The sequence below is a fragment of the Sarcophilus harrisii genome, chromosome 1 (assembly GCF_902635505.1).
Source record: "Sarcophilus harrisii chromosome 1, mSarHar1.11, whole genome shotgun sequence".
NCBI classification, from domain to species: domain Eukaryota; kingdom Metazoa; phylum Chordata; class Mammalia; order Dasyuromorphia; family Dasyuridae; genus Sarcophilus; species Sarcophilus harrisii.
This window is the reverse complement of record NC_045426.1, coordinates 646947845-646967030: the sequence shown is the minus strand read 5'-3', so window position 1 is coordinate 646967030 and position 19186 is coordinate 646947845. Positions and strand designations below refer to the sequence as shown.

Sequence of the window (19186 nt, the reverse complement as noted above, 5' to 3'; positions counted from 1 at the left end):
TAAAATTATATCTATTTACCACACATCAAATATCTATGGTCTAAGGGTATGACACATTGTTCTTTAGTCTTGTCTGACTCTGTGACCCCATGGACACACCAGGCCATGTTTTAAAATTCATCCAAGCTCATGTTTGTGGTTTGGATCTCTTCCTCTGTTGACCATTTTTTCCTTTTATCTTCCATCTTTTCCAACATCAGGGTCTTTTCCAATGAATCCTATCTTCTCATTATATAGCCAAAGTATTTATGATTCAGCTTCACTATCTGCCCTTCTAGTGAAAAATACCCTGAATTAATTTCTTTAAGTATTGGCTAATTTGATTTTCCTGCAGTCCAAGACTCTCAAAAGTTTTATCTAGTGCCATAATTCAAAAGTATTGATTCTTTGGCACTCAGCTTTCCTTATAATTCAGCCCACTAGCCATACATAGTTAACAGAAAAAACTCAACTTTGACAATATATTTGCTTTTAAACACGCCGTCCAGATTGTGCCATAGCTTTCATCCAAGAAGTGTCTTTTTAATTTCATAGCTATAGCGCCAGCTGCAAAGAACTTTGAGTATATGTATATAAAATTTAACACTGCTTCCATTTCTTCTCCTTCTATTTGTCAGAAACTAATGGATCAGTGCCCAAGATCTTAGTGTTTTGGAGTTTTTACATTAAACTTCAAACCTACTTTTATATTCTCCTCTTTTACCCTCATTAAGAAGTTTCTTAATCCTCTTTGCTTTTATGAGGTCAGAATAAAAAGCACTTTTCTTGACTGTTCTCAAGGAGAGGGTAAACAGTTTTTTCATTCTCACCAGCTCCCAATAACACAATTGCACATATTACTGAATGGTTAATAAATCTCTTTATCAAGGTAAATAATAAATAGAAATCGAGAAAGTTATTTATAGTGAGGGAGTTATATTTATATTTGTACAGAAGTAGATGAGCTCTTGGGGAATGTGATAAGATCTCATATCAGAAGATTTCACAGTGGGGTAGAAAATTCACTCTAAGCAGTCTCTAAGGTTTCAGGCAGTGGAAATCAAGGAACACTAGGGAGGTGGGTGTGATTCTGATGTCAGTAGCTCCAGGGAGATCTCATCTACCATTTAGAAATCTGTATTTGCTTCCTGGGAGAAAGTAGGCGGCACACTGGATGGAGTGTCAGCCCTGGAATCAGGATTCATCTTCCCGAGTTCAAATCTGGCCTCAGACAGACAGGCAAGTCACTTAATCCTGTTTGTCTTAGTTTCCTCATCAGTAAAATGAGATGAAAAAGGAAAGGGCAACCACTCTAGTATCTTTGCCAAGAAAGTCCCCAAAGGATGTTACAGAGTGTTGGACAGAACTGAAAAATGACTTGAACAAAAAAAAAAAAAAAAACTTTGTTCCAAGTTTTTAGCTATTACAAAAAAAAAAAATGATACTATAAATATTGATTTTTTTTTTTTTGTCATTGACCTCCTTGAAATAGATGCATAGCAATGAAAAAGTCTGATCAAAGAATAGGGATATTTTAGCCATTTGTTTTCCAGAATGATGGAAAAACACATTGTCCACCTTCACCAAAAATGCCCAAAGACATATGTGTACCCATGACGTATAGCTTCAAAGACACCAGAATGTAATAAAGGTGTTACAAATCATAAATCTCTAACCAACAGTAAATTATAAGAACAGGTCCAATTGTGTTACAAAACTATTTGTATATTCTGATATCTTATAGTATGATATTTAACTTCAAAGACTACAGGATATGCTAAAGGTGTTAAAAATCACAAAGTTCAGGGCAGCTAGGTGGTGCAGTGGATAAAGCACCAGCCCTGAAGTCAGGAGGACCCAAGTTCAAATTTGACCTCAGACACTTAACACTTCCTAGCTGTATGACCCTGGGCAAGTCACTTAACCCCAAATGCCTCAGGGGAAAAAAATTACAAAGCTCTAAACAATGGCAAAGAATAAGTTATTTATGCCACAAAATTATTTGTATCTTTTGATATTTCATAGTGTGTGCTAGCATTAGCATACAGACTATTAGGCATAATCAACAACTAGTAAATTTAAAATGAGTATGAAGGCCTTTCTTAATTTTAATTCCTGATGAATTTAAAACTATACTATTCAACATTCACAGGTTTTGTGTGGAAGGGGATGCTAGAACTGAGCTCTGAAGGCAACTAGAGATTTTAGGAGATAAGAGGGAGGGAGTGAATTCCAGGTATAGGGGATGAAATGTTGCTTGTGAGGAAGACCAATCTGACTGGACTAGGGAAAATGTAAAGGGCAATATCTGTAAATAATATTGTAAAGGCAGATTAGAGTTGGCTTGTAAAAGGATTTAAAAGCCAAACAAAGCAGTTTGCATTTTTACTCTAGAGGTAATAGGGAATCCTGGAATTTAATGAGTAGGGGAATGACAGGATCATTTCTGTGTTTTAGGAAAATCACTTAGCCTCTTTGAGGAGATTGGATTAGAGAGAAGAGATTTGAGTCAAGAGAGCTAATTAGGATGCTGCTGGTCCAGTTGAAAGGTAATGAGAATCTGATCTAGGGTGATATCCATGTAAATGGAGAAGAGAGGACAGATACAAGAAATATTATGGAGATGGGATTAATAAGACTTGGTAACTAGATATATAGGATAAAAGAAAATGAGAAGTTAAGAATGACACCAAGGTTGCAAAGCTAGATGACTAGAAAGATGGTGTTGCCCACCATTAGAAATAAGGAAATTTTGTGGCAACTAGGCGATTCTGTGGCTAAAATACTGGGCTTGAAGTCAGAAAGACCTGGTTCAAATCTAGACTCAGGCTGTTACTATGTGATTTTGGGCAAATCACTTAACCTCTATCTGCCTTAGTATCTCCAACCATAAACTGGAGATATAATAACATAGATTCCAAGATCATCGTGAGATAAAATCTGTTGTGATAAATGAAATATTTATAAAACACTTAGCATATTTCTTGGCATATAGTAGACACTGTATAAAAGCTATTATTATTGTTAAGTTTTGAAAAGAAATGGGTGAGAGGAAGGGGAAAATAATGTATACTGTTTTGGACATGTTGGGTTTGAAACGACTATAAGACATTGAGTTTGTAATGTCCAGTGGCAGATGATGAGTCAAAACAGGGGTTCTGAGAATGACTAATGAGAGGAGAAACAAGAAAAAGCTATGTCATGAAATTCCAAACAGGCCAGAGTATCTGGCCTGACAGAATGATCAACAGGGTCAAATGCTGGAGGATGGTCAAGAAGACTGAGGAGTGAGAAAAGCTCATTAGCTTTAGCAAAGAAGAAATCATGGGGGCAGATAGAAGTCAAGATGGCAAAGAGAGAAGCACTGTTGTCCAGCTCACCCAGCACACTTCTTCCACAATAACCTAGAAATGCATCTGTCCAAATTCTGATCTGGAAAATGACTAAAACATCATTGATAACTTTGAAGAAATCAATTGCAATTAAGTGATAAGCATGGAAGCAAATTTCAAAGGGTTAAGAATTAAGAAGAGAGTTAGGGGAGGCAAGGAGAATAGAAAGTTTTTTCTAGGAGTTTGAGAAATGGAAGAAAGATTTAAAATGATAGCATTTAGGGACAGGAAGGTGGTAAAGGGGTTTTTATTTGCTTGGTTTTTAGGATAGAGAAGGCTTGGGCACATTTGTAGGCAGCAGGAAAGAAATGATAGATAGGGAGAGATTGGAGTTAATATGAAGGTTCAAGAAAAGATGGATTTTTCTGAAAGCAATCCATAAGAAGAGGAAGGAAAGATTGGGATGACAGGCGCATACAGAAGGATAACTTTGGGAGGGCAGTCCACTTCACCAGAAGAAACTAGCAAGAAATGATATCTAAGGGTCACAGGTATGAGGAGAGGAGGGGGAAATTCATGGCAAATAACTGACCTGCTTTCTCAATGAATTATGATGCAAAATTCTCTGCTGATAAGATGGATGTATGGGGGGAAAGAGGAGCGCAGGGCTGGAGATGAGGACAGAAGGTTTGAGATAGCTGCTCTGAGCAGTGAAAAGTAAAATGATTGTTCTGCTATAGCCAGACAGTGTTTTGTTGAGATCAGATAACAGAAAGTTGTAGTAGATTCATCAGCTTAGCAATAGATGAATGAATAGGATCACTCACATACCATTTATTTATTTTTCTTTTTTTGCTGAGGCAATTGGGGTTAAGTGACTTGCCCAGAGTCACACAACTAGAAAGTGTTAAGTGTCTGAGGCCAGATTTGATCTCAGGTCCTCCTGACTTCAGGGCTGGTGCTCTATCTACTGCCCCACCAAGCTGCCCTCCTCACTTACCATTTATTAATGGTGACTATGTGACACCACTGTTCTAAGTACTGGAGCAGAAGTAGGTGGTGGGAATGATCCGAGGTTAGGGTTTGGCAAAGATTCGAGTGGTGAAGGGCAAAGTGGCGAGGAATTTCAGAGGAGAGATCTGATTAGCTATGGGGTCAAGCCTGGGAAGTGAAATCAAAGCAGGTGACCAGATATCTTGGAAGTCAGGGCTGGAAGAACTGAAGTGAGGATGTAATGAAGAATGAAACCAGCTGTAAGGCAGAGAGAGAGAAAAAACAAAGAGATTGTGGTCAGAGAAAGGAATTTCTGAATTCTTGAGGACAGAAGTGGAACATGTGTGGGTGACAGTGAAATCAAGGGTATGTTAGTCCTTATAGTTGCTGAGTTGTTAGAAAAAATAGGTGCTGAAAATTTAGGTGATTGAGGAATTGGAAGGCCATTGTATAAGAGGGAATATCAGTGGGCATGTTGAGGTCCCTTTGTATAAAAGCAGGAACTGAGGTGGCTCAAAGAAAGACTCTGAGCCAGGTATCAAGCTCCTTGAGAAAGAAGGGGATAGATGACTCCCAGGATCTGAATTGTGTGATAGACGCAATTTGGATAGACATCTGAGTGGCCTAGTGGATAGACCAGCAGTCAGGAAGACCTGTAATTAAATCTAGCCTGACATTTACTGTCTGGTAACCTGGGCAAGTCACTTAATCCTTATGTGCCTCAGTTTCCTCAATTGTAAAATAAGGATAATAATAGCACCTTTCTCCCAGGGTGGTTGTATCAAATAAGATGATATTTGCAAAGTACTCAGCACAGCAACAGAATACCAGAATTTTAAGAGTTGGAAGAAAGCTAAGCAGTCACTGGCCTGAGTAGTGCCAGAAAAAGAATTCCCACTCAGCATCTGTGACAAGTAGTGATCCAACTTCTTCTGGAAGATTTCCAATGAACTGGAGCCCATTCTCTCTAAAGGCAGCTAATCATGCTGGGGTAACCTATAACAGGTTAAACAAGCTGAAATGACCTCCATCACCTGTTGTTCTTTTTCTTACTCTCTAGCCCTAAATGCTGTGATCTTTTTTTAAAATTTCCCCACTGTGGAAACATGTGAAAAGTACTGAGCAAACAAATGAAGCCCGGGCACCAAAGCTGGGCAGGGAACATTGCCCGTAGAACCACCAGTCCCTCCTCCCCCAACTCCAGTTCCACCACTCAAACTTCTTGTTTAGCAGAAAGGAAACAGACCTTAACCCTAACTGTTGGTCAAGGGTTGGTGGCTTCCTGTCGGGGGTGGGAACTGGTGATTTCACTTAGAACAGAGATGCTTCTTTAGGGACTGGAAAACTGGGTCATGGGCCCATCCTTCTGAGTCTTTTGCTCACAAGCAGCTTCCATGCTGGAGTCACGGCTCAGGAGCCAATACTTCCTCTGAGGTAAGCTTCTACTCAGAAACTCAGCCTACACCCCCACTTCCCGGAAGACAGGAGGCAGCCCTGCTTCTCTGCAATTCTGCTGCCGCTACCCACCCCAGGCCTTCTATGGCACTCCTCAAAGCCTGGTCCAAGTTGTCTTTGAACCTGCTGGTGTTTGCTGTCACATTCTCAGGTGAGACCCTGGAAAAGGAGAGGGCTCCCTGTATGTAGGTCCCTGGGCTCTCCAACCTCCAGCTTTGAGAGAAGGCAGGGAGGGGAAAAAGAGGCCTAGGCTTTTGCACTCTGGGCCTAGAGAGGAGGATAACCCGGAAGACAGTACTCCCTAACTTAGCTTTACTTGGTCCAAAGAAGTTGATTCCTCAAAGGACAAGAGGGAGCTCTTGGATTTTTGTATCTATAGGGGAATGTGGATGGAAGGGTGAGAAAGGGGCTGATACTTTTAAGCCAGGAAGAATATCCTTAAGAAGAAAACCTGAGGCAACTACCTTAGCTCTGTGTTTGCAGGGGCTCCAGGGATCACGTGGATAGAACCCCCAGACCCAGTGACCACTCTTGGTGGAACACTGGTAGTGAAGTGCATTACAGACTGTGACCAGCCACTGCTCATCGGTTTGGAGACCCAACTTGACAAGCTACCAGAAAACAACGGGACGAGATGGCGAGCATTCCGACTAAAAAACATAACCCAGGATAGCCTGCTTCTCTGCTTTGCCAACTGTAATGACAAAGGCCAGATGCTCCACAGTACCAATGTCACTGTGATTCGTGAGTTACTGGGTTGGTGGGATGTACATCCTTAGTGACTCTGGCCCAGAACCATGCCTAGGATAGGACAGCGAGGCATTTGCCCTAGGTTTATCAACAAGGGCAACAGATTTCCTGGGCACAGGCAAATATGTTTTCTAGTCTTCCCATGCCTGACTTGGAAGATCTCTAGTAGTCTTTGTTGCCATCGGGGCAACCACCTATAAATTACTGCATCTGGGATCTCTATAGAACGCCTCTGCAGGAGGTCCCCTTTCCGCCTAACCTACTCTAGGGGAACTGTTTACCCTATCTTTTAGCATGCTAACACCTATCATTAGACTAGCAAAAAACCAAGCATTTATTGTTAAGTGCCTACCAGGTGCCAGGCACTAAGTGCTTTACAAACATTTACTCATTTAATCTTCACAAAAATCTTGGGAGACAGGTGCTATGATGACTCCCCATTTTAGGTAAAGAAACTGAGGCAGAAAGAAGTTAAGTAGTGACTTACCCAGTTACTAGTATCTGAGGCCATATTTGAACTCAGGTCTTCCAGCTTCCAGGCTCAGTGGAGTCAGGTCTAGCTGAGCCAGCAATGTTCCCTTCTCAAGCAAAACGCAAATGGCCTGTGGGTCAGCTGACATGGCATGAAAGACTGAGTCCAGGCAAGGGTCCTAGGGCCTGTGGAATGGGAAGATCATATGCCACCAGTGAACTGTGACATGTGGGATCTGGAGGGGTTGTATGCATAAATGACTACAGATTAGGTATCTTGTGATTGACCAAGAGAGGCTGAAAGGTCAAAAGCAAAGGAAGCAGATATATGGCAATGAGTACTGCCTCGGTTTCCTAGACAAGACAGTCTATTCCTCCAGAATGTTTTAGCTCTAAATCTGTGGTTATATAATCTCCTGACCAGACCACTTTATTGCTTCCTCCTGATCCAGCACCATTCCCCTTCCTCAATCCTGCTACTGAACAGTTCAGTCAGGATGACAGTGAGAAAGAAAAATCTGCCTCATTTAACCTTTACATAGAACTTATGCAAATTTATTGATTACAGGAAACCTAAGAAAAATTAATTTAAACCTTTTCATTAAGGTTCACTAAGCTAGGTTCAAAAAAGATTCAATCAACTTAACCTGAAAAAGTTTTAATTCTGATAGTGTTTTAAAAGGAATATCTGGATATTTAAATTCTGGATTAAGTCAATCAACATTTAATAAGTGCTTACTATATGCACAGGTACTATGATCTGGGGGCACAAAATGAAACAAAAGACAGTTCCTGCCCTCTTACAACAGTTGAGGAGACAATATGCAAACAAATATATACAAAGCAAGCTACATAGAGGATATATAATAATACACACAAAAAAAGGCACTTTAATTAAGAGGGGATGGGGAAGGCGTCCAGTAAAGGATGGGATTTTACTTGGAACTTACCTGGAGAGGGGAACAGCCAAAGGACAGGAGGGAGATCTTTCTAGCATGAGGGAGAACCAGATACAATATCCAGAACCACAATATATACTCTGAAGAACAGCCAGAAGCCAGTGTGACTGGATTAAAGCACTTGGCAAGGGGGTAAGATGTAAGAAGACTGGAAAGGTGGAAGGGGGCTCGTTCATGAGGGATCTGACTGCCAAACAGAGCACTCTGTATTGGGGCGGGCTCTAAAACCACAAGTTTCACTATGTTGCCTACCAAGCTCTTCTACTAGAAGCAGGTGGGAAACTAGGGCTATCCTCTACTCCCACAGACACTTGGGGTTCTCTCCCTTCTTCCCAGAGCCACCAGAACATGTGAAGCTTGAGCTCCCGCCTCGATGGATTCTTGTGGGCCAGAACTTCACCCTTCGATGCCAAGTCTGGGGTGGGAAACCCAGACAAAACCTGACACTGGCACTGCTTCGGGGATCTCAAGAGCTGAGCAGGCAGACAGTCTCTGAGCAAGACCCCAGAAAGGTAGCTGAAGTCACATTCACAGCCACAGCCAGAATCGAGGACCACGGGGTCAATTTCTCCTGCAGAGCAGAGCTGGACCTGCAACCACAAAGGCTAGGACTCTACCAGAAAAGTTCAGCCCCCATGGAGCTCCACACCTTTGGTGAGGGGCAAAAGGAGTGGCTGGGCTCAGCCAAAGCTGATGACACCCTCTGGTCTATCCCCACCCATCTCAACTGCCTCTCTCGTGTTCCCTCTTGTTCCCCCCCCCCCCCCCAGGCCTGGGTACTCCTCGCCTCACAAGCCCCAAGCTTCTGGAGGTCGGGAAGGAGGAAAATGTAAGCTGTGAGATTGATGAGCTCTTCCCAGTGAAGAACGCCCAAATCCATCTGTCCCTGGGAGGGAGAAGCCTGAGTTCTTCAGTTACCCGGAGTCAGGACATGCTCAGAGCCACAGCCATAGCAGCCATTGAAGAGGGAGACAGAGAGGGCCAGTGGGAGCTGACTTGCATTGTGACCCTGGGGGATCAGAACCGGGAAGTCCAGGAAAATCTGACCATCTACAGTAAGGAGAGTCATATATGGGGCTAAGAAGTAGGGAGGGGGTGGAACAGAGGCAAGGTCAGGGCTCTGTTCAGCTTACTAAGGCTACCACAATGATCACTGTCCCTTTCCCCAGGTTTTCCTCTGCCTACATTGGTGATCAGTGAGCCCAATGTATCTGAGGGGACTCTAGTGAATGTGACCTGTGAAGCAAGGACGGGTGCCAAGGTGTATATCAATGGGACCCTACAGTCTCCTGGTAAGATTGCCCAGCTCTCCCTGAAAGCCACTGAGGAATACGATGGCTCCTGGATTACCTGCCAAGCTGTCCTGGAAGTGTTGGGAGAGCAGTTATGGAGGAACAAGAGCCTGAAGCTTCTAGTCCAGTGTGAGTACTGTCTCTTGGTCACCAACTCTTTGTGCTGCTCAGGCAATTCAAGAAATAAATATCAAGCAGCACTACATGCCATGCCCCATTGTGGGCTCCTGGCTTATAAAAGATGAAAAACAGGAATCTGCTGCTCCCAAAGGGGCTAAGTTAGATGGAATGATGTAGCCATTTCTCTCTCACACACACAAATACATGTGCAGGAGCAGGTAGAATGTAATCAGGGCAAAGGATGGATGCAGACAAATCACTCAGATAATAATCAGAAAATATTTCATAGAAGAGATTGTGGGCTGAGCCAAGGATTTCAACAAACCACATGGGAGGATGGGCCCTGAAGGTATAGGAGAGACAGTATAGGAAACAGTTTTGCTTAGAAATAAACTATGCAAAGGGTAAGAAGATTTATACAAGGCTGGAAAGGTAGGTTGGAAACTATAATACCAGACCTTCATAAGATTCATAGACAATGCTTTGGGTAGAGTCCTGGCTTGAAGTTAGGAAAACCTAAGTTCAAATTCAGCCTTATTAGCTGTGTGCCTCTGGGCAAGTCATTTAACCTATATTTGCCTCAGTTTGCTCATCTGAAAAATGGGGATAACAGCTATCTCCCAGAATTGTGGTGATCAAATGACACAATGTATTTAGTACAGTGACTGGTTATACAGTAAGCTCAATACAAGTATGCTAAGTTAAAAAAAAAATTTGTTGCGTAACTTCCCAACAATCCTATGAAGTTAAACAACATAAGTATCTATTAAATCTATTTCACAGATGCCTAGAGAAGTTAAATAATTGCCTCTCTAGTAAGCTAGATTTAAACATTGTCTCCTCACTTCCACTTAGCACCTTGTTTCAAGTTCTGGCCCATAACATCTCCTCGTAGGATCAGAGCAATCATACTGAGCCAGGCTAAATTAGATCATTATTGTCTCCATCAATACTCTAATGAGTTAGCACTTTGTAAGGATTCCCACACATAGTAAAGTGTCAGAGGTTGCATAGTGTCTCAAAAGTCTGTATTTTGCCCTTACAAGATAAGAGTTGCTGAAGGAGTTTGAAGCAAGTCACATGATCAGGCCCGGGCATCATCACCACTAATAAAACTGACATAAAATAGCATCAAACACGTGCTCTAAGACTTCTCTGGCGCTTCAGACACCTCAAATTTCATTGGATAAACACCTCTGACTCTTTTCTGGCTCTGGAAGGAACTAGTTTAGCCAGGGGCTCCCGGCCTCCGCCCTCAGTCACTAGCCCCGTTTTCACAGATGGCCCGCGCCTGGAAGAGGCCCACTGTCCCGGGAACTGGACCTGGCCGGAGGGGACCCTGCAGACCCTGCGGTGCGAAGCCCGTGGAAACCCCGCGCCCTCGGTGGCCTGCGTCCGGGAGAAGGACCGGATGAGCCTGCCTCTCGGAGTCCCCTTGAAGGTCTCCAGGGCTCTCGGGGGCCCCTACCGCTGCACCGCCACGAGCCGCAGGGGCCGAGCGGCCAAATACGTGACCGTGACCGTAGAGAGTGAGTGACCGCGGCGGGCGCAAGCGAGAGCCGGCCCGGGCTAACGGGAACCCTGACCTCTCTCTTTCTCCCCCTCTCCCACCCGCAGCATCCCCGGGGGACTCGGTGCTCGTCATCGTGGGGGCGCTGCTGGTCGCGGGCTTCGCGGTCACGGCGGGGACGATCGCGGCCCTGTGCCTCCGGCAGAGTACTCGAAGAGACAGTTACGAGGTGCAGATGCTGCCCCTGAGAGGTCGGCAAGCCGACTGAGCGGCCGCCGCCGACGGGTCTTAGCGGTCCAAACCCGGAAGCCCCCGCCTACATCAATAAACTCTACCAACAGACACATTCTCCAACTTCTTGCTTAGCTTTCCGTCGGTTCGTCGGCCGGGCCACGTGGGGCGGGGCCGCGAGAAGGCATGCTCGCCGTTTCCGCCGGTCACTTCAATCACGCCTCCCCCACCTATAATAGGCTACCAAAGTCCAATTAGGGAATAGAGCTAACCCATGAGTGGGCGGGGTGATGGCGGGAGGAGTTTCGCAGCCAATGGGCTGCAAAAGGATCGGAGGGAGGTGGGACTTGCCCTAGCCAATGGACGGGCGCGGCGCCGTTGCCGCTCTAGGCCGCTCCGCCCCAGCTCGCTGGTCCCAGAAGGCGCCGGGTTTCCCAAGATGGCGGCAGACGTGTCCGTTACTCACCGGCCCCCGCTGAGCCCGGAGCCCGAGGCTGAGGCCGAAGCGGGCAGTGTCGGGGAGCGCAGGGCGCAGGACGAGAAGCTGCCGCCGCTAGATCCCGAAGAGGTGCGGAGCCGCCTGGAGCGGACTGAGCGCCAGTTCCGTAACCGCCGAAAGATCCTCATCCGGGGCCTCCCGGGGGACGTGACCAACCAGGTGCGACGCGGGGGGGGGTGAGGGGAGGAGAGAGGAAGGGAGAGGGGCAGGAAAGACCACTATTCTTGGCGTGTGTGAGTGGGGTTGGGGGAGGCACGGACATGGACCAAAGACAGCGCCTGAGGCTGGCCGGGAGGCCGCAGGGTGAGAGCTCTGACGGCTGGAGGGACTAAGGGGCATCCTCCGCCTGGGGGGTGGGGGGAGTGGGAAAGACCGACGTGGGAGTTCGGGGCGGGGTACGCCAAGGGAGCGTGCTGCGCTGGGGGGGAAGGGAGAGAAGGAAAAGATCAAAGGGGCGTGGCAGCCCCGAAGCAACCAACCAATTTGGGCGAGGCCGAATGATTGACGTTGCGGGGAGGGACCGTGGACGCTCTCGGGAGACGCGCTGGTAGTGCATCCGATGGGGTGCTGGGGCGGTGGGCGAGTGGGGGGTGGGGAATCTCCACACCGGGAACCTGCTGCGCCAAACCGGGACGTGCGAGGCTCGTGGCCAGTCCAGCCTGGCCCAAAGACAACAGGTTTATGGACTGCCCGTGGGCTCCTGGCCTTCTCCTGTGTCCTCCCCGTGGAGGAGAGAAAGGCATCCAGCCTCGAGCTCCAGAAACTGCGCAAGGTCGCTGTGCGTTGGAAAGCCTGGGGCAAACGTAGAGGGATGATCGGGTTTCTCCTCATTAATCTTACAGCCTTAGTAAAACACAAGTCTGAGTGGATGCCTGCCTGAGCCTTGGGGTCTTGACTCTGGGCTGTCTTCCAGTGCAGTTCCCTCATGTTGGTGCTTTCCCTTCTTCCTCCAGGCGTGCTAGGAAAATGAAACAAATTTGTTGTGAGCTCCTAGTATCCTTTGAACGGGGGAGATGGAAGTATGGTTCCCAGGAAGGAAGAAGCAAGGGCTCTTTTGTAAAGAAATGAGACTGTAAATGTCAAATTGAGGCTGGTAGCTGGGAATTTTGTTAGACCGGAATCATTGAGAAAGAGCTCAATAGGAAGGGAAACGATCTGGTGGCTTCTTGGTTTTCAGGGCAGGTACTCCTTGCCTCTGGCAGGGAATTAGCATTTCTGGAGTGGGTGTTGCCCACCGCTCCAGCTCCTTGGGGAACATGATGTCTCCTCTGAGACATTGTGTCTGTCACAGTCGGCCCAAACATATTTGCCTCTACGGCTTTTCTGTGAAGAATAGTTTTGCTATTAGCATCAAGGAGCTGGCCAGATTCCTGAAGTTTTGTTTCTTCTCTTCATCCCTTTTCCATTTTCTGCCTTAGGATCCCTATTTTAGCACTCTGGGTGACATTCTCAATCTCTTTATTTCTATAGGAAGTTCATGACCTCCTCAGTGACTATGAACTCAAGTACTGTTTTGTGGACAAGTACAAGGGAACTGGTGAGTGGTGCTGTGGCTGGGGAGTGCTAGTAGGGAAGGTGGCTCCAGGGCAGGAGGATGAGGTTCTAAAAGCAGCTGCATCACTTTTGGCATCTTTCTTCTATGATCTCTTCCCTTAGCATTTGTGACTCTATTGAATGGGGAACAAGCAGAGTCAGCAATCCGTGCATTTCACCAGACCCACCTTAGAGATAAGGAGTTGTCAGTGCAATTGCAGCCTACAGATGCCCTGCTTTGTATTGCCAACTTGCCCCCAAGCTACACACAGCAGCAGTTTGAGGAGCTGGTGAGGCCCTTTGGCAACTTGGAACGCTGTTTCCTGGTGTACAGTGAGCACAGTGGTCACTCCAAGGGCTATGGCTTTGTGGAGTATATGAAGAAGGATTCAGCAGCTCGAGCTAAGTCAGACCTGCTGGGCAAGCCACTCGGCCCCCGGACACTGTATGTTCATTGGACAGATGCCAGCCAGCTAACTCCAGCACTGTTACATTCACGTTGCCTCTGTGTTGACCACCTACCCCAAGGCTACAGTGATGTGGATGAACTTCGACAGGCTCTCTCTTCTGTACACCCTCCTACCTTTTGCCAGGTGAGCAGGCTCTGGGTTGTCAGGTTTTTAATATCTTTATTAAGAGGGTTGTGAGAGGTACCTTAAGAGTTCACTTCATTTCATTGAGAAAATTGCCCTGGGCACACGGCATGATTTGCCCAAGATTCCATAGGTAGTGCCAGAGCCATGATTTGAATTTGGGTCCTCTTTAAATCCTTTGTTTTTTCTTTTATGTCAGGACCTTAGATTTCTTGATTTGCCTAGTATTCAAACTGGAGTATGGGTAGTCATAGACCTCCCCATTGATTTCTTCTGTCTTTTGTTCTACAGCTTGCATATGGGCAGGATGGACAGCTGAAGGGATTTGCAGTATTGGAGTATGAGACTTCACAGATGGCTGAAGAAGCTCAGCAGCAAGCAGATGGGATGGTCCTGGCTGGGAGCCCTATCAGAGTCTCTTTCTGTGCCCCAGGTCCCCCTGGCCGAAGTATGCTAGCTGCCCTCATTGCTGCCCAGGCCACAGTGAGTAGGATCTCCCTGGACACAGCGCACTAAGCTAATTAAGAGTCTCGTGTTCCCTAGGTTTGGGATCTCTTCCTTCGGGTCAAGGTTTGGGTTATCTGTATAGAAGTGCTGAACTATGAATGGGTTCTTTGGTTTGTCTCTTAAGGCTCTGAACAGGGGGAAGGGGCTACTGCCTGAGCCAAACATTCTTCAGATCCTCGGTAGTTTAGGCCCGCCTGCATCACTACAACTTCTCCTGAATCCCCTGTTACACGGCCCTGGGAGTGGAAACAAGCAGGGTAAGTGTTCCCCTTAGCTCACTGTGATGTGGACATAAAGCCTGGGAAGGGTCTGGGAGGTAAGGAAATACAGTGGGAAAGGGGAAGTAGTGAATAGGATTGGTTTTTCTGACTTTGACAGGCCTCCTGGGTGCGCCTCCAGCCATGCCCCTGTTAAATAACCCAGCTTTGTCTACAGCATTACTCCAGCTTGCCCTACAGACTCAGAACCAAGTCCAGCAGGTATGGCCTCCCCTCCCTTCTTGGGCTACAGTTCCATACTCTTTACCAGCTCTCCTCTAGAACCAGGATTAAGAGATAAGGCCAGGAACGATTGCTAGGCCTCTCCATTTCTTTCTGTAGAAGTCTAACACATTCCTTTACCTATTTAATTGTCTGTGTCTGCCTGGTTGGCTGACAATGGGAGACCTAGTTTGCCTCGGGGGCTCCCCTGTGTGTGGATCATTGTGACTATAGTGACTATCCCACTACCCAGGAAGAGACTTCCCAGGGCTAGCTCAGCCTGGAGACTTTGGCCTTTCTTTTGGCCCCTCCTTTTCTTTATAAGCCTCATCTCCCTGGCTTTCTGCAATGGACTTTCCCTCTTTTCCCTCTCTTCCTCTCACCACTAGGGGTGCTGATGCTTTTCCCCTTGGGTTCCTTTGACTGGCCACCTTCTGCCCCCCAATAGTGCTCAAAGCCCTGATGGCTGACCCTGTGACCAAACTGTTTCTAGAAACCAGGAATCCTTGGAGATTCTCCCTTGGGTTCATTCCAGTCTGGAGCCCAGCCTGGCCCTACGCTTCTTGGAGAGTTACCGGCAGGTAAATTGAGCTATTGCTGCCCATTCCACAGTGGGGGGAAGGCCAGGGGCACAAGATGCATTACTGAGTACAGTGGGCAATGCAAACAGGCCGGGGATGATTGAAAAGGCCAGACAAGAAACATTAGGCCCAGGACAGAGAGCTGTCTGTGTGTCTTATGTGTGCGTGCTAAAGAGCTGCCTGTGCTCATGACAGATTTTTTCTTCCAAGGAGGAGTCCTGCCCTCTGATATGCCCCCAGTTCGAGGGAAGCCACCGTCACTCTTGCCACCCCTGCTGGGTACAGCAGGGGGAGACCGTGAAGCTCTGGCACTAGGGGCTTCAGCTCCTCAGCTCACTCCACCCCCTGCCTCCCTCCGAGGCTCTGTCCTCAGTGGATTGCAGAAGTTGAGTGAGAATGGGCCCCCACCAGCCTCTGGGGTAAGGCACAAACCCTTCTAGGGGAAGGGCAGACCGGGTTGTCAGACATTGTGTCTCTGCCATAGGTGACTGTGTCTTTCTGTCCAGGTCTCACTGTTGGGAGAGCCACCCAAGGACTTCAGAATCCCCCTGAACCCTTACTTAAACCTTCACAGTCTCTTGCCTACAGGTACTGTCTAGTAGGGTGTCCCGGCTGGGAGTTGGGTTGGAGTAGCCCTAGGTTGGGAGGTGATGGGATCAGAGCAGCTTCCAAGGAGCTGATGTTCTTACCTTTGACCCCAGGGGGAAGCAGCAAAGCCTTTAATCTGAAATCCAGCATGCTGGGCAGTGCTTCCAGCACCCGACTGTCTGCCGAGGCTGGCCTCTCCTCGGACGGTTATGGCTTTGACTACCCATCGGTAAGTCTGGACCTAAGGCCTTGCTGCCTGCCCTTCTTCTGTCTTCCTAGTTCGTTCCTTAGTTTTTGTCTCAACATGCACATGAAGGTCAGACTTTCTCTCTGCTCATGCTAATTATGACCCAAGACCAAACTCCCCAAGTTCTCTCATAAAGAGGCTAGGTTCTCTACCTGTTATAGCTTAGATATAAGCAAAAAGGAAGTGCTCAAAAGGAGACCACTTGGGCTATAGTTACTGAGGTGGTTGTTGTGAAGTCATTTAGTTCCGTTTTTCTTTCAATTGTATGGTCTTTTTCCCCAGGACTTAGGACCACGGCGTATGTTTTCCCATCCCCGAGAATCTGTGGGGCCCATGCTAGGACCACTTGGGCATAGCAGACATAAGGTAACACCTCCCTTTTGTCCAGCTCATCTCATTCTAGCTTTCTTCCACAATCTCATCCTGGTCTCTATTTTCTTGGCTCCTTACAGATGTCTCCCCCACCTAGTGGATTTGGAGAGCGGGGGAGTGGAAGTGGGGGGCTTCCCCACTTTTATTCGGGTTCCCCTACCTCCTACTTTACCAGTGGTCTGCAGGCTGGCCTCAAGCAGAGTCACCTCAGCAAGGTAAGATCCTCTAGTAGGCCATGCAAAAGATGGGAAGGAGAATTCCAAGAACCCCTTGCCTATAACTGACATGGGAAATCCCAAGTCTTAGAGGGATGGGGAGCCTGACGGCAGTACTTACATTTAAATTGTGGGGGAGCTAAGATCTTAGCTTGACAGTCTTATTCCCTTGGAGAAGAGCAGCTTTATCTAGTGAAAGGTCTCTGTGGGACAGAGAAGATTAGCAAGCCTGGGTTGTGGGAATTGAGACTGATGGCTCCCTCACCTCTCAGGTTGTTGGCACGTCCCCCATGGGTTCTGGAGAGGGTCTCTTGGGTCTGGGTCCTGGCCCTGACAGCCATGGCAGCCTGATGAAGGTAAATGGCTTGGAGCAGGTGGTAGCAGGTGGTGAGGGGTCAGACTGTGGGAGGGGGACCACCTTTCAACTCCTGCTTTGTGCTTTGCATTCACAGACTCCCATAGGTGGCCAGAAACGGGGCTTCTCGCACCTGCTTCCTTCCCCAGAGCCCAGCCCTGAAGGAGGCTATGTGGGCCAGCATTCCCAGGGCCTGGGGGGCCATTATGCAGATTCCTACCTAAAACGCAAGAGGATATTCTAATGTCCCCCTGGCCAGAATCTTCACCCTACCCTAGGCTGGCAGACTGCTTTTAAAGCCCACTCTTGGATTTCCAATTTAAAAAAACAAACAACAAATTGTATGTAAAGAACTTGCCTTCTGAACAGGGCCAGCCCCCTTAGACCCAGCCCCTTTCTTTTCAGTAGAAATGGCTGTGCCAGGGGATGGGGGTTGTCCCCTCCAATACCAGCACCTTTTGACATCCTCCCTGGGACCCTGTAGCTCTTGAGGCTCAGTGTTTCAGTTGTTGTGGTGGAGAAGAAGAAAAATGAGGGGGGTATCCTCCCAGTAACAAGTAGGGACCAGATTGGGCAGGGATCAGGATGTCTTATCCCCATACTCTGGGATCTGTGTCACTCTTCCAGGGCAATGTCCTTGCCCTGCCCCACTTTGGACTTTTGGGGGGCCACCAGAGACCCTGTCCCCAAAACATTGTAGCCTTAAGAGGCCCCCAGGGTTTGTGACCTCATTCTTGCTTTCTCCTCAGTACCTTTTGCTCTGTGACCCCTTTCTTCATTGTCTTTTATTCTCTGACCATTCTCTGTCATCTCATTGTGTGTCTTGTCTTGCTCCTCTCTTTCTCCTTGGTGTCTCTTGAGAGGCGTCTTGGGCTCCCTGGGTGGCTCCATCAGGCTGGGCCTATGCTGGATCCTGGGGTTTGAGTGCCTTGGACATCATGCAGCAGTTCCTTTAGGGAGATGCTGCATCTGTAGGTTGCCTTTAATTTTTTTTTTAACAATTGTTATTTTCTTGTGTGTGTTGTTGTTTTTTAATAAGAAGCCAGGAAAAACCCAGCTTCCTGATTCCCATGCATTCTAGGGAGCCCGGGAAGTTCAACTTTTAATATTTTCTTTATGGCTTTAAATTTCTTAGCCATATGTTAGAGGTGATTTTTGGCCCCTCCCCTTCCTTTTTCTTTTTTCTTTTTGGAATGCTGCAGGTGAGGCTGCCTCCCACCCCCTGCTGCTGCTTCTGGTCTTTTTAGAAATGGCCCTTCCTCTGTCCCCAGATGCCTTAAGGCCCTGAGCCTCAGTCCCAGGCCAGTCCAGAGAACTCAGCATCTGTGGTTCATTCTGAAGCTGCTGGGGCTACACTTCTCTCCTTAAAACTCAGGACCAAACAAGCTGAGAGAGGAAGGGACAGATTGGGAGGAGAGCCTTTCAGCCAGCCCATCCTCTATCAGCTCAGCTGGAGAGTGACTTTCTGCTGGATTATAAATGCAGCATTTGCAGAGGTCTCCTTTGAAATAAAGCTTTATCTTTCATTTCACCCATACTTCGCTCCTAGTTGCTTTTTATGGTGAAATTCTTTCGGCCCAACTGTGTCAGCTGGAGACTCCCAGCTACCCCTAGCTAGCCCTAAGGCCAAAGTCTCCATGCAGAATGATACCTTCTTTAATGCCCCCAGGGAGAGAAAGGGCCATCCCAGGCCTCTGATTTTTAGGGTAGGCTGCCCCCTCTCCCAAACTCTTAAGTGAGCCAACCCCTTCTAGTGCCTCCATGTGCCCCTGGCACACCACCTCATATGCCTATCCCCAAGACCTGCCATGCTTTCCTCCATTGCACTCCCACATTCCCAATATTTCCTCCTAATCTGTACTTTGTCTTTGTCATCCGAGCTAGACCTAGTTGGACTACCCGTCCCGGGGCTCTGGGCTCAGACTCGCTGTCTTTGAACCAGCCCTAGCTTCCAGGGGCAAGGTTTTCAGTGCCTCCACTGTCTGTCCTACAGGAACCCTGGGTGGGGGGTAGTAGCTCTGTCCTCGTAAATATGACTGTCCCCTGAAATCTACATTTGCTGAATTAAAGTTTTTAAGTAAAATGATTTTAACAAAACTGGCACTTGACTGATTCTTTGACCAGC

At 47.3% G+C, this 19186-nt stretch overlaps 2 protein-coding genes across 3 annotated transcripts; both read left to right on the top strand.

Moving 5' to 3' along the window:
- Nucleotides 1-5570: 5570 nt before the first annotated feature.
- On the top strand, nucleotides 5571-11203 carry ICAM3 (intercellular adhesion molecule 3). Its single transcript, XM_031947500.1, has 7 exons — nucleotides 5571-5910; nucleotides 6243-6503; nucleotides 8276-8593; nucleotides 8710-8994; nucleotides 9109-9360; nucleotides 10632-10880; nucleotides 10969-11203. The coding sequence occupies exons 1-7, from the start codon at nucleotides 5844-5846 to the stop codon at nucleotides 11127-11129; spliced, it is 1593 nt and encodes a 530-aa protein (XP_031803360.1). The 5' UTR covers nucleotides 5571-5843; the 3' UTR covers nucleotides 11130-11203.
- Nucleotides 11204-11487: 284 nt separating this feature from the next.
- On the top strand, nucleotides 11488-19153 carry RAVER1 (ribonucleoprotein, PTB binding 1). Of its 2 annotated transcripts, XM_031947498.1 has the most exons (14): nucleotides 11488-11750; nucleotides 13062-13128; nucleotides 13248-13717; nucleotides 14009-14200; nucleotides 14349-14481; nucleotides 14603-14703; nucleotides 15197-15284; nucleotides 15495-15703; nucleotides 15791-15872; nucleotides 15986-16101; nucleotides 16402-16485; nucleotides 16572-16706; nucleotides 16979-17062; nucleotides 17159-19153. In XM_031947498.1, exons 1-14 carry the CDS (start codon nucleotides 11532-11534, stop codon nucleotides 17303-17305), a joined length of 2127 nt encoding a protein of 708 aa, XP_031803358.1. In that variant the 5' UTR covers nucleotides 11488-11531; the 3' UTR covers nucleotides 17306-19153. The 2 variants fall into 2 exon arrangements, with proteins under 2 accessions (XP_031803358.1, XP_031803359.1); XM_031947499.1 differs by lacking the exon at nucleotides 16979-17062.
- The last annotated feature ends 33 nt before the right edge of the window (nucleotides 19154-19186 follow it).

What these genes read in the sequence shown, in the direction of transcription:
- ICAM3 (XM_031947500.1), top strand. Translation starts at nt 5,844, where the DNA reads ATGGCACTCCTCAAAGCCTGGTCCAAGTTGTCTTTGAACCTGCTGGTG. An exon ending in TACCAATGTCACTGTGATTC is followed by an intron (nt 6,504 to 8,275) that starts GTGAGTTACTGG and finishes CCTTCTTCCCAG; the next exon opens with AGCCACCAGAACATGTGAAG. An exon ending in CCTGAAGCTTCTAGTCCAGT is followed by an intron (nt 9,361 to 10,631) that starts GTGAGTACTGTC and finishes CCGTTTTCACAG; the next exon opens with ATGGCCCGCGCCTGGAAGAG.
- RAVER1 (XM_031947498.1), top strand. Translation starts at nt 11,532, where the DNA reads ATGGCGGCAGACGTGTCCGTTACTCACCGGCCCCCGCTGAGCCCGGAG. An exon ending in ACCCTCCTACCTTTTGCCAG is followed by an intron (nt 13,718 to 14,008) that starts GTGAGCAGGCTC and finishes TTTGTTCTACAG; the next exon opens with CTTGCATATGGGCAGGATGG. An exon ending in TCTTGGAGAGTTACCGGCAG is followed by an intron (nt 15,285 to 15,494) that starts GTAAATTGAGCT and finishes TTTTCTTCCAAG; the next exon opens with GAGGAGTCCTGCCCTCTGAT.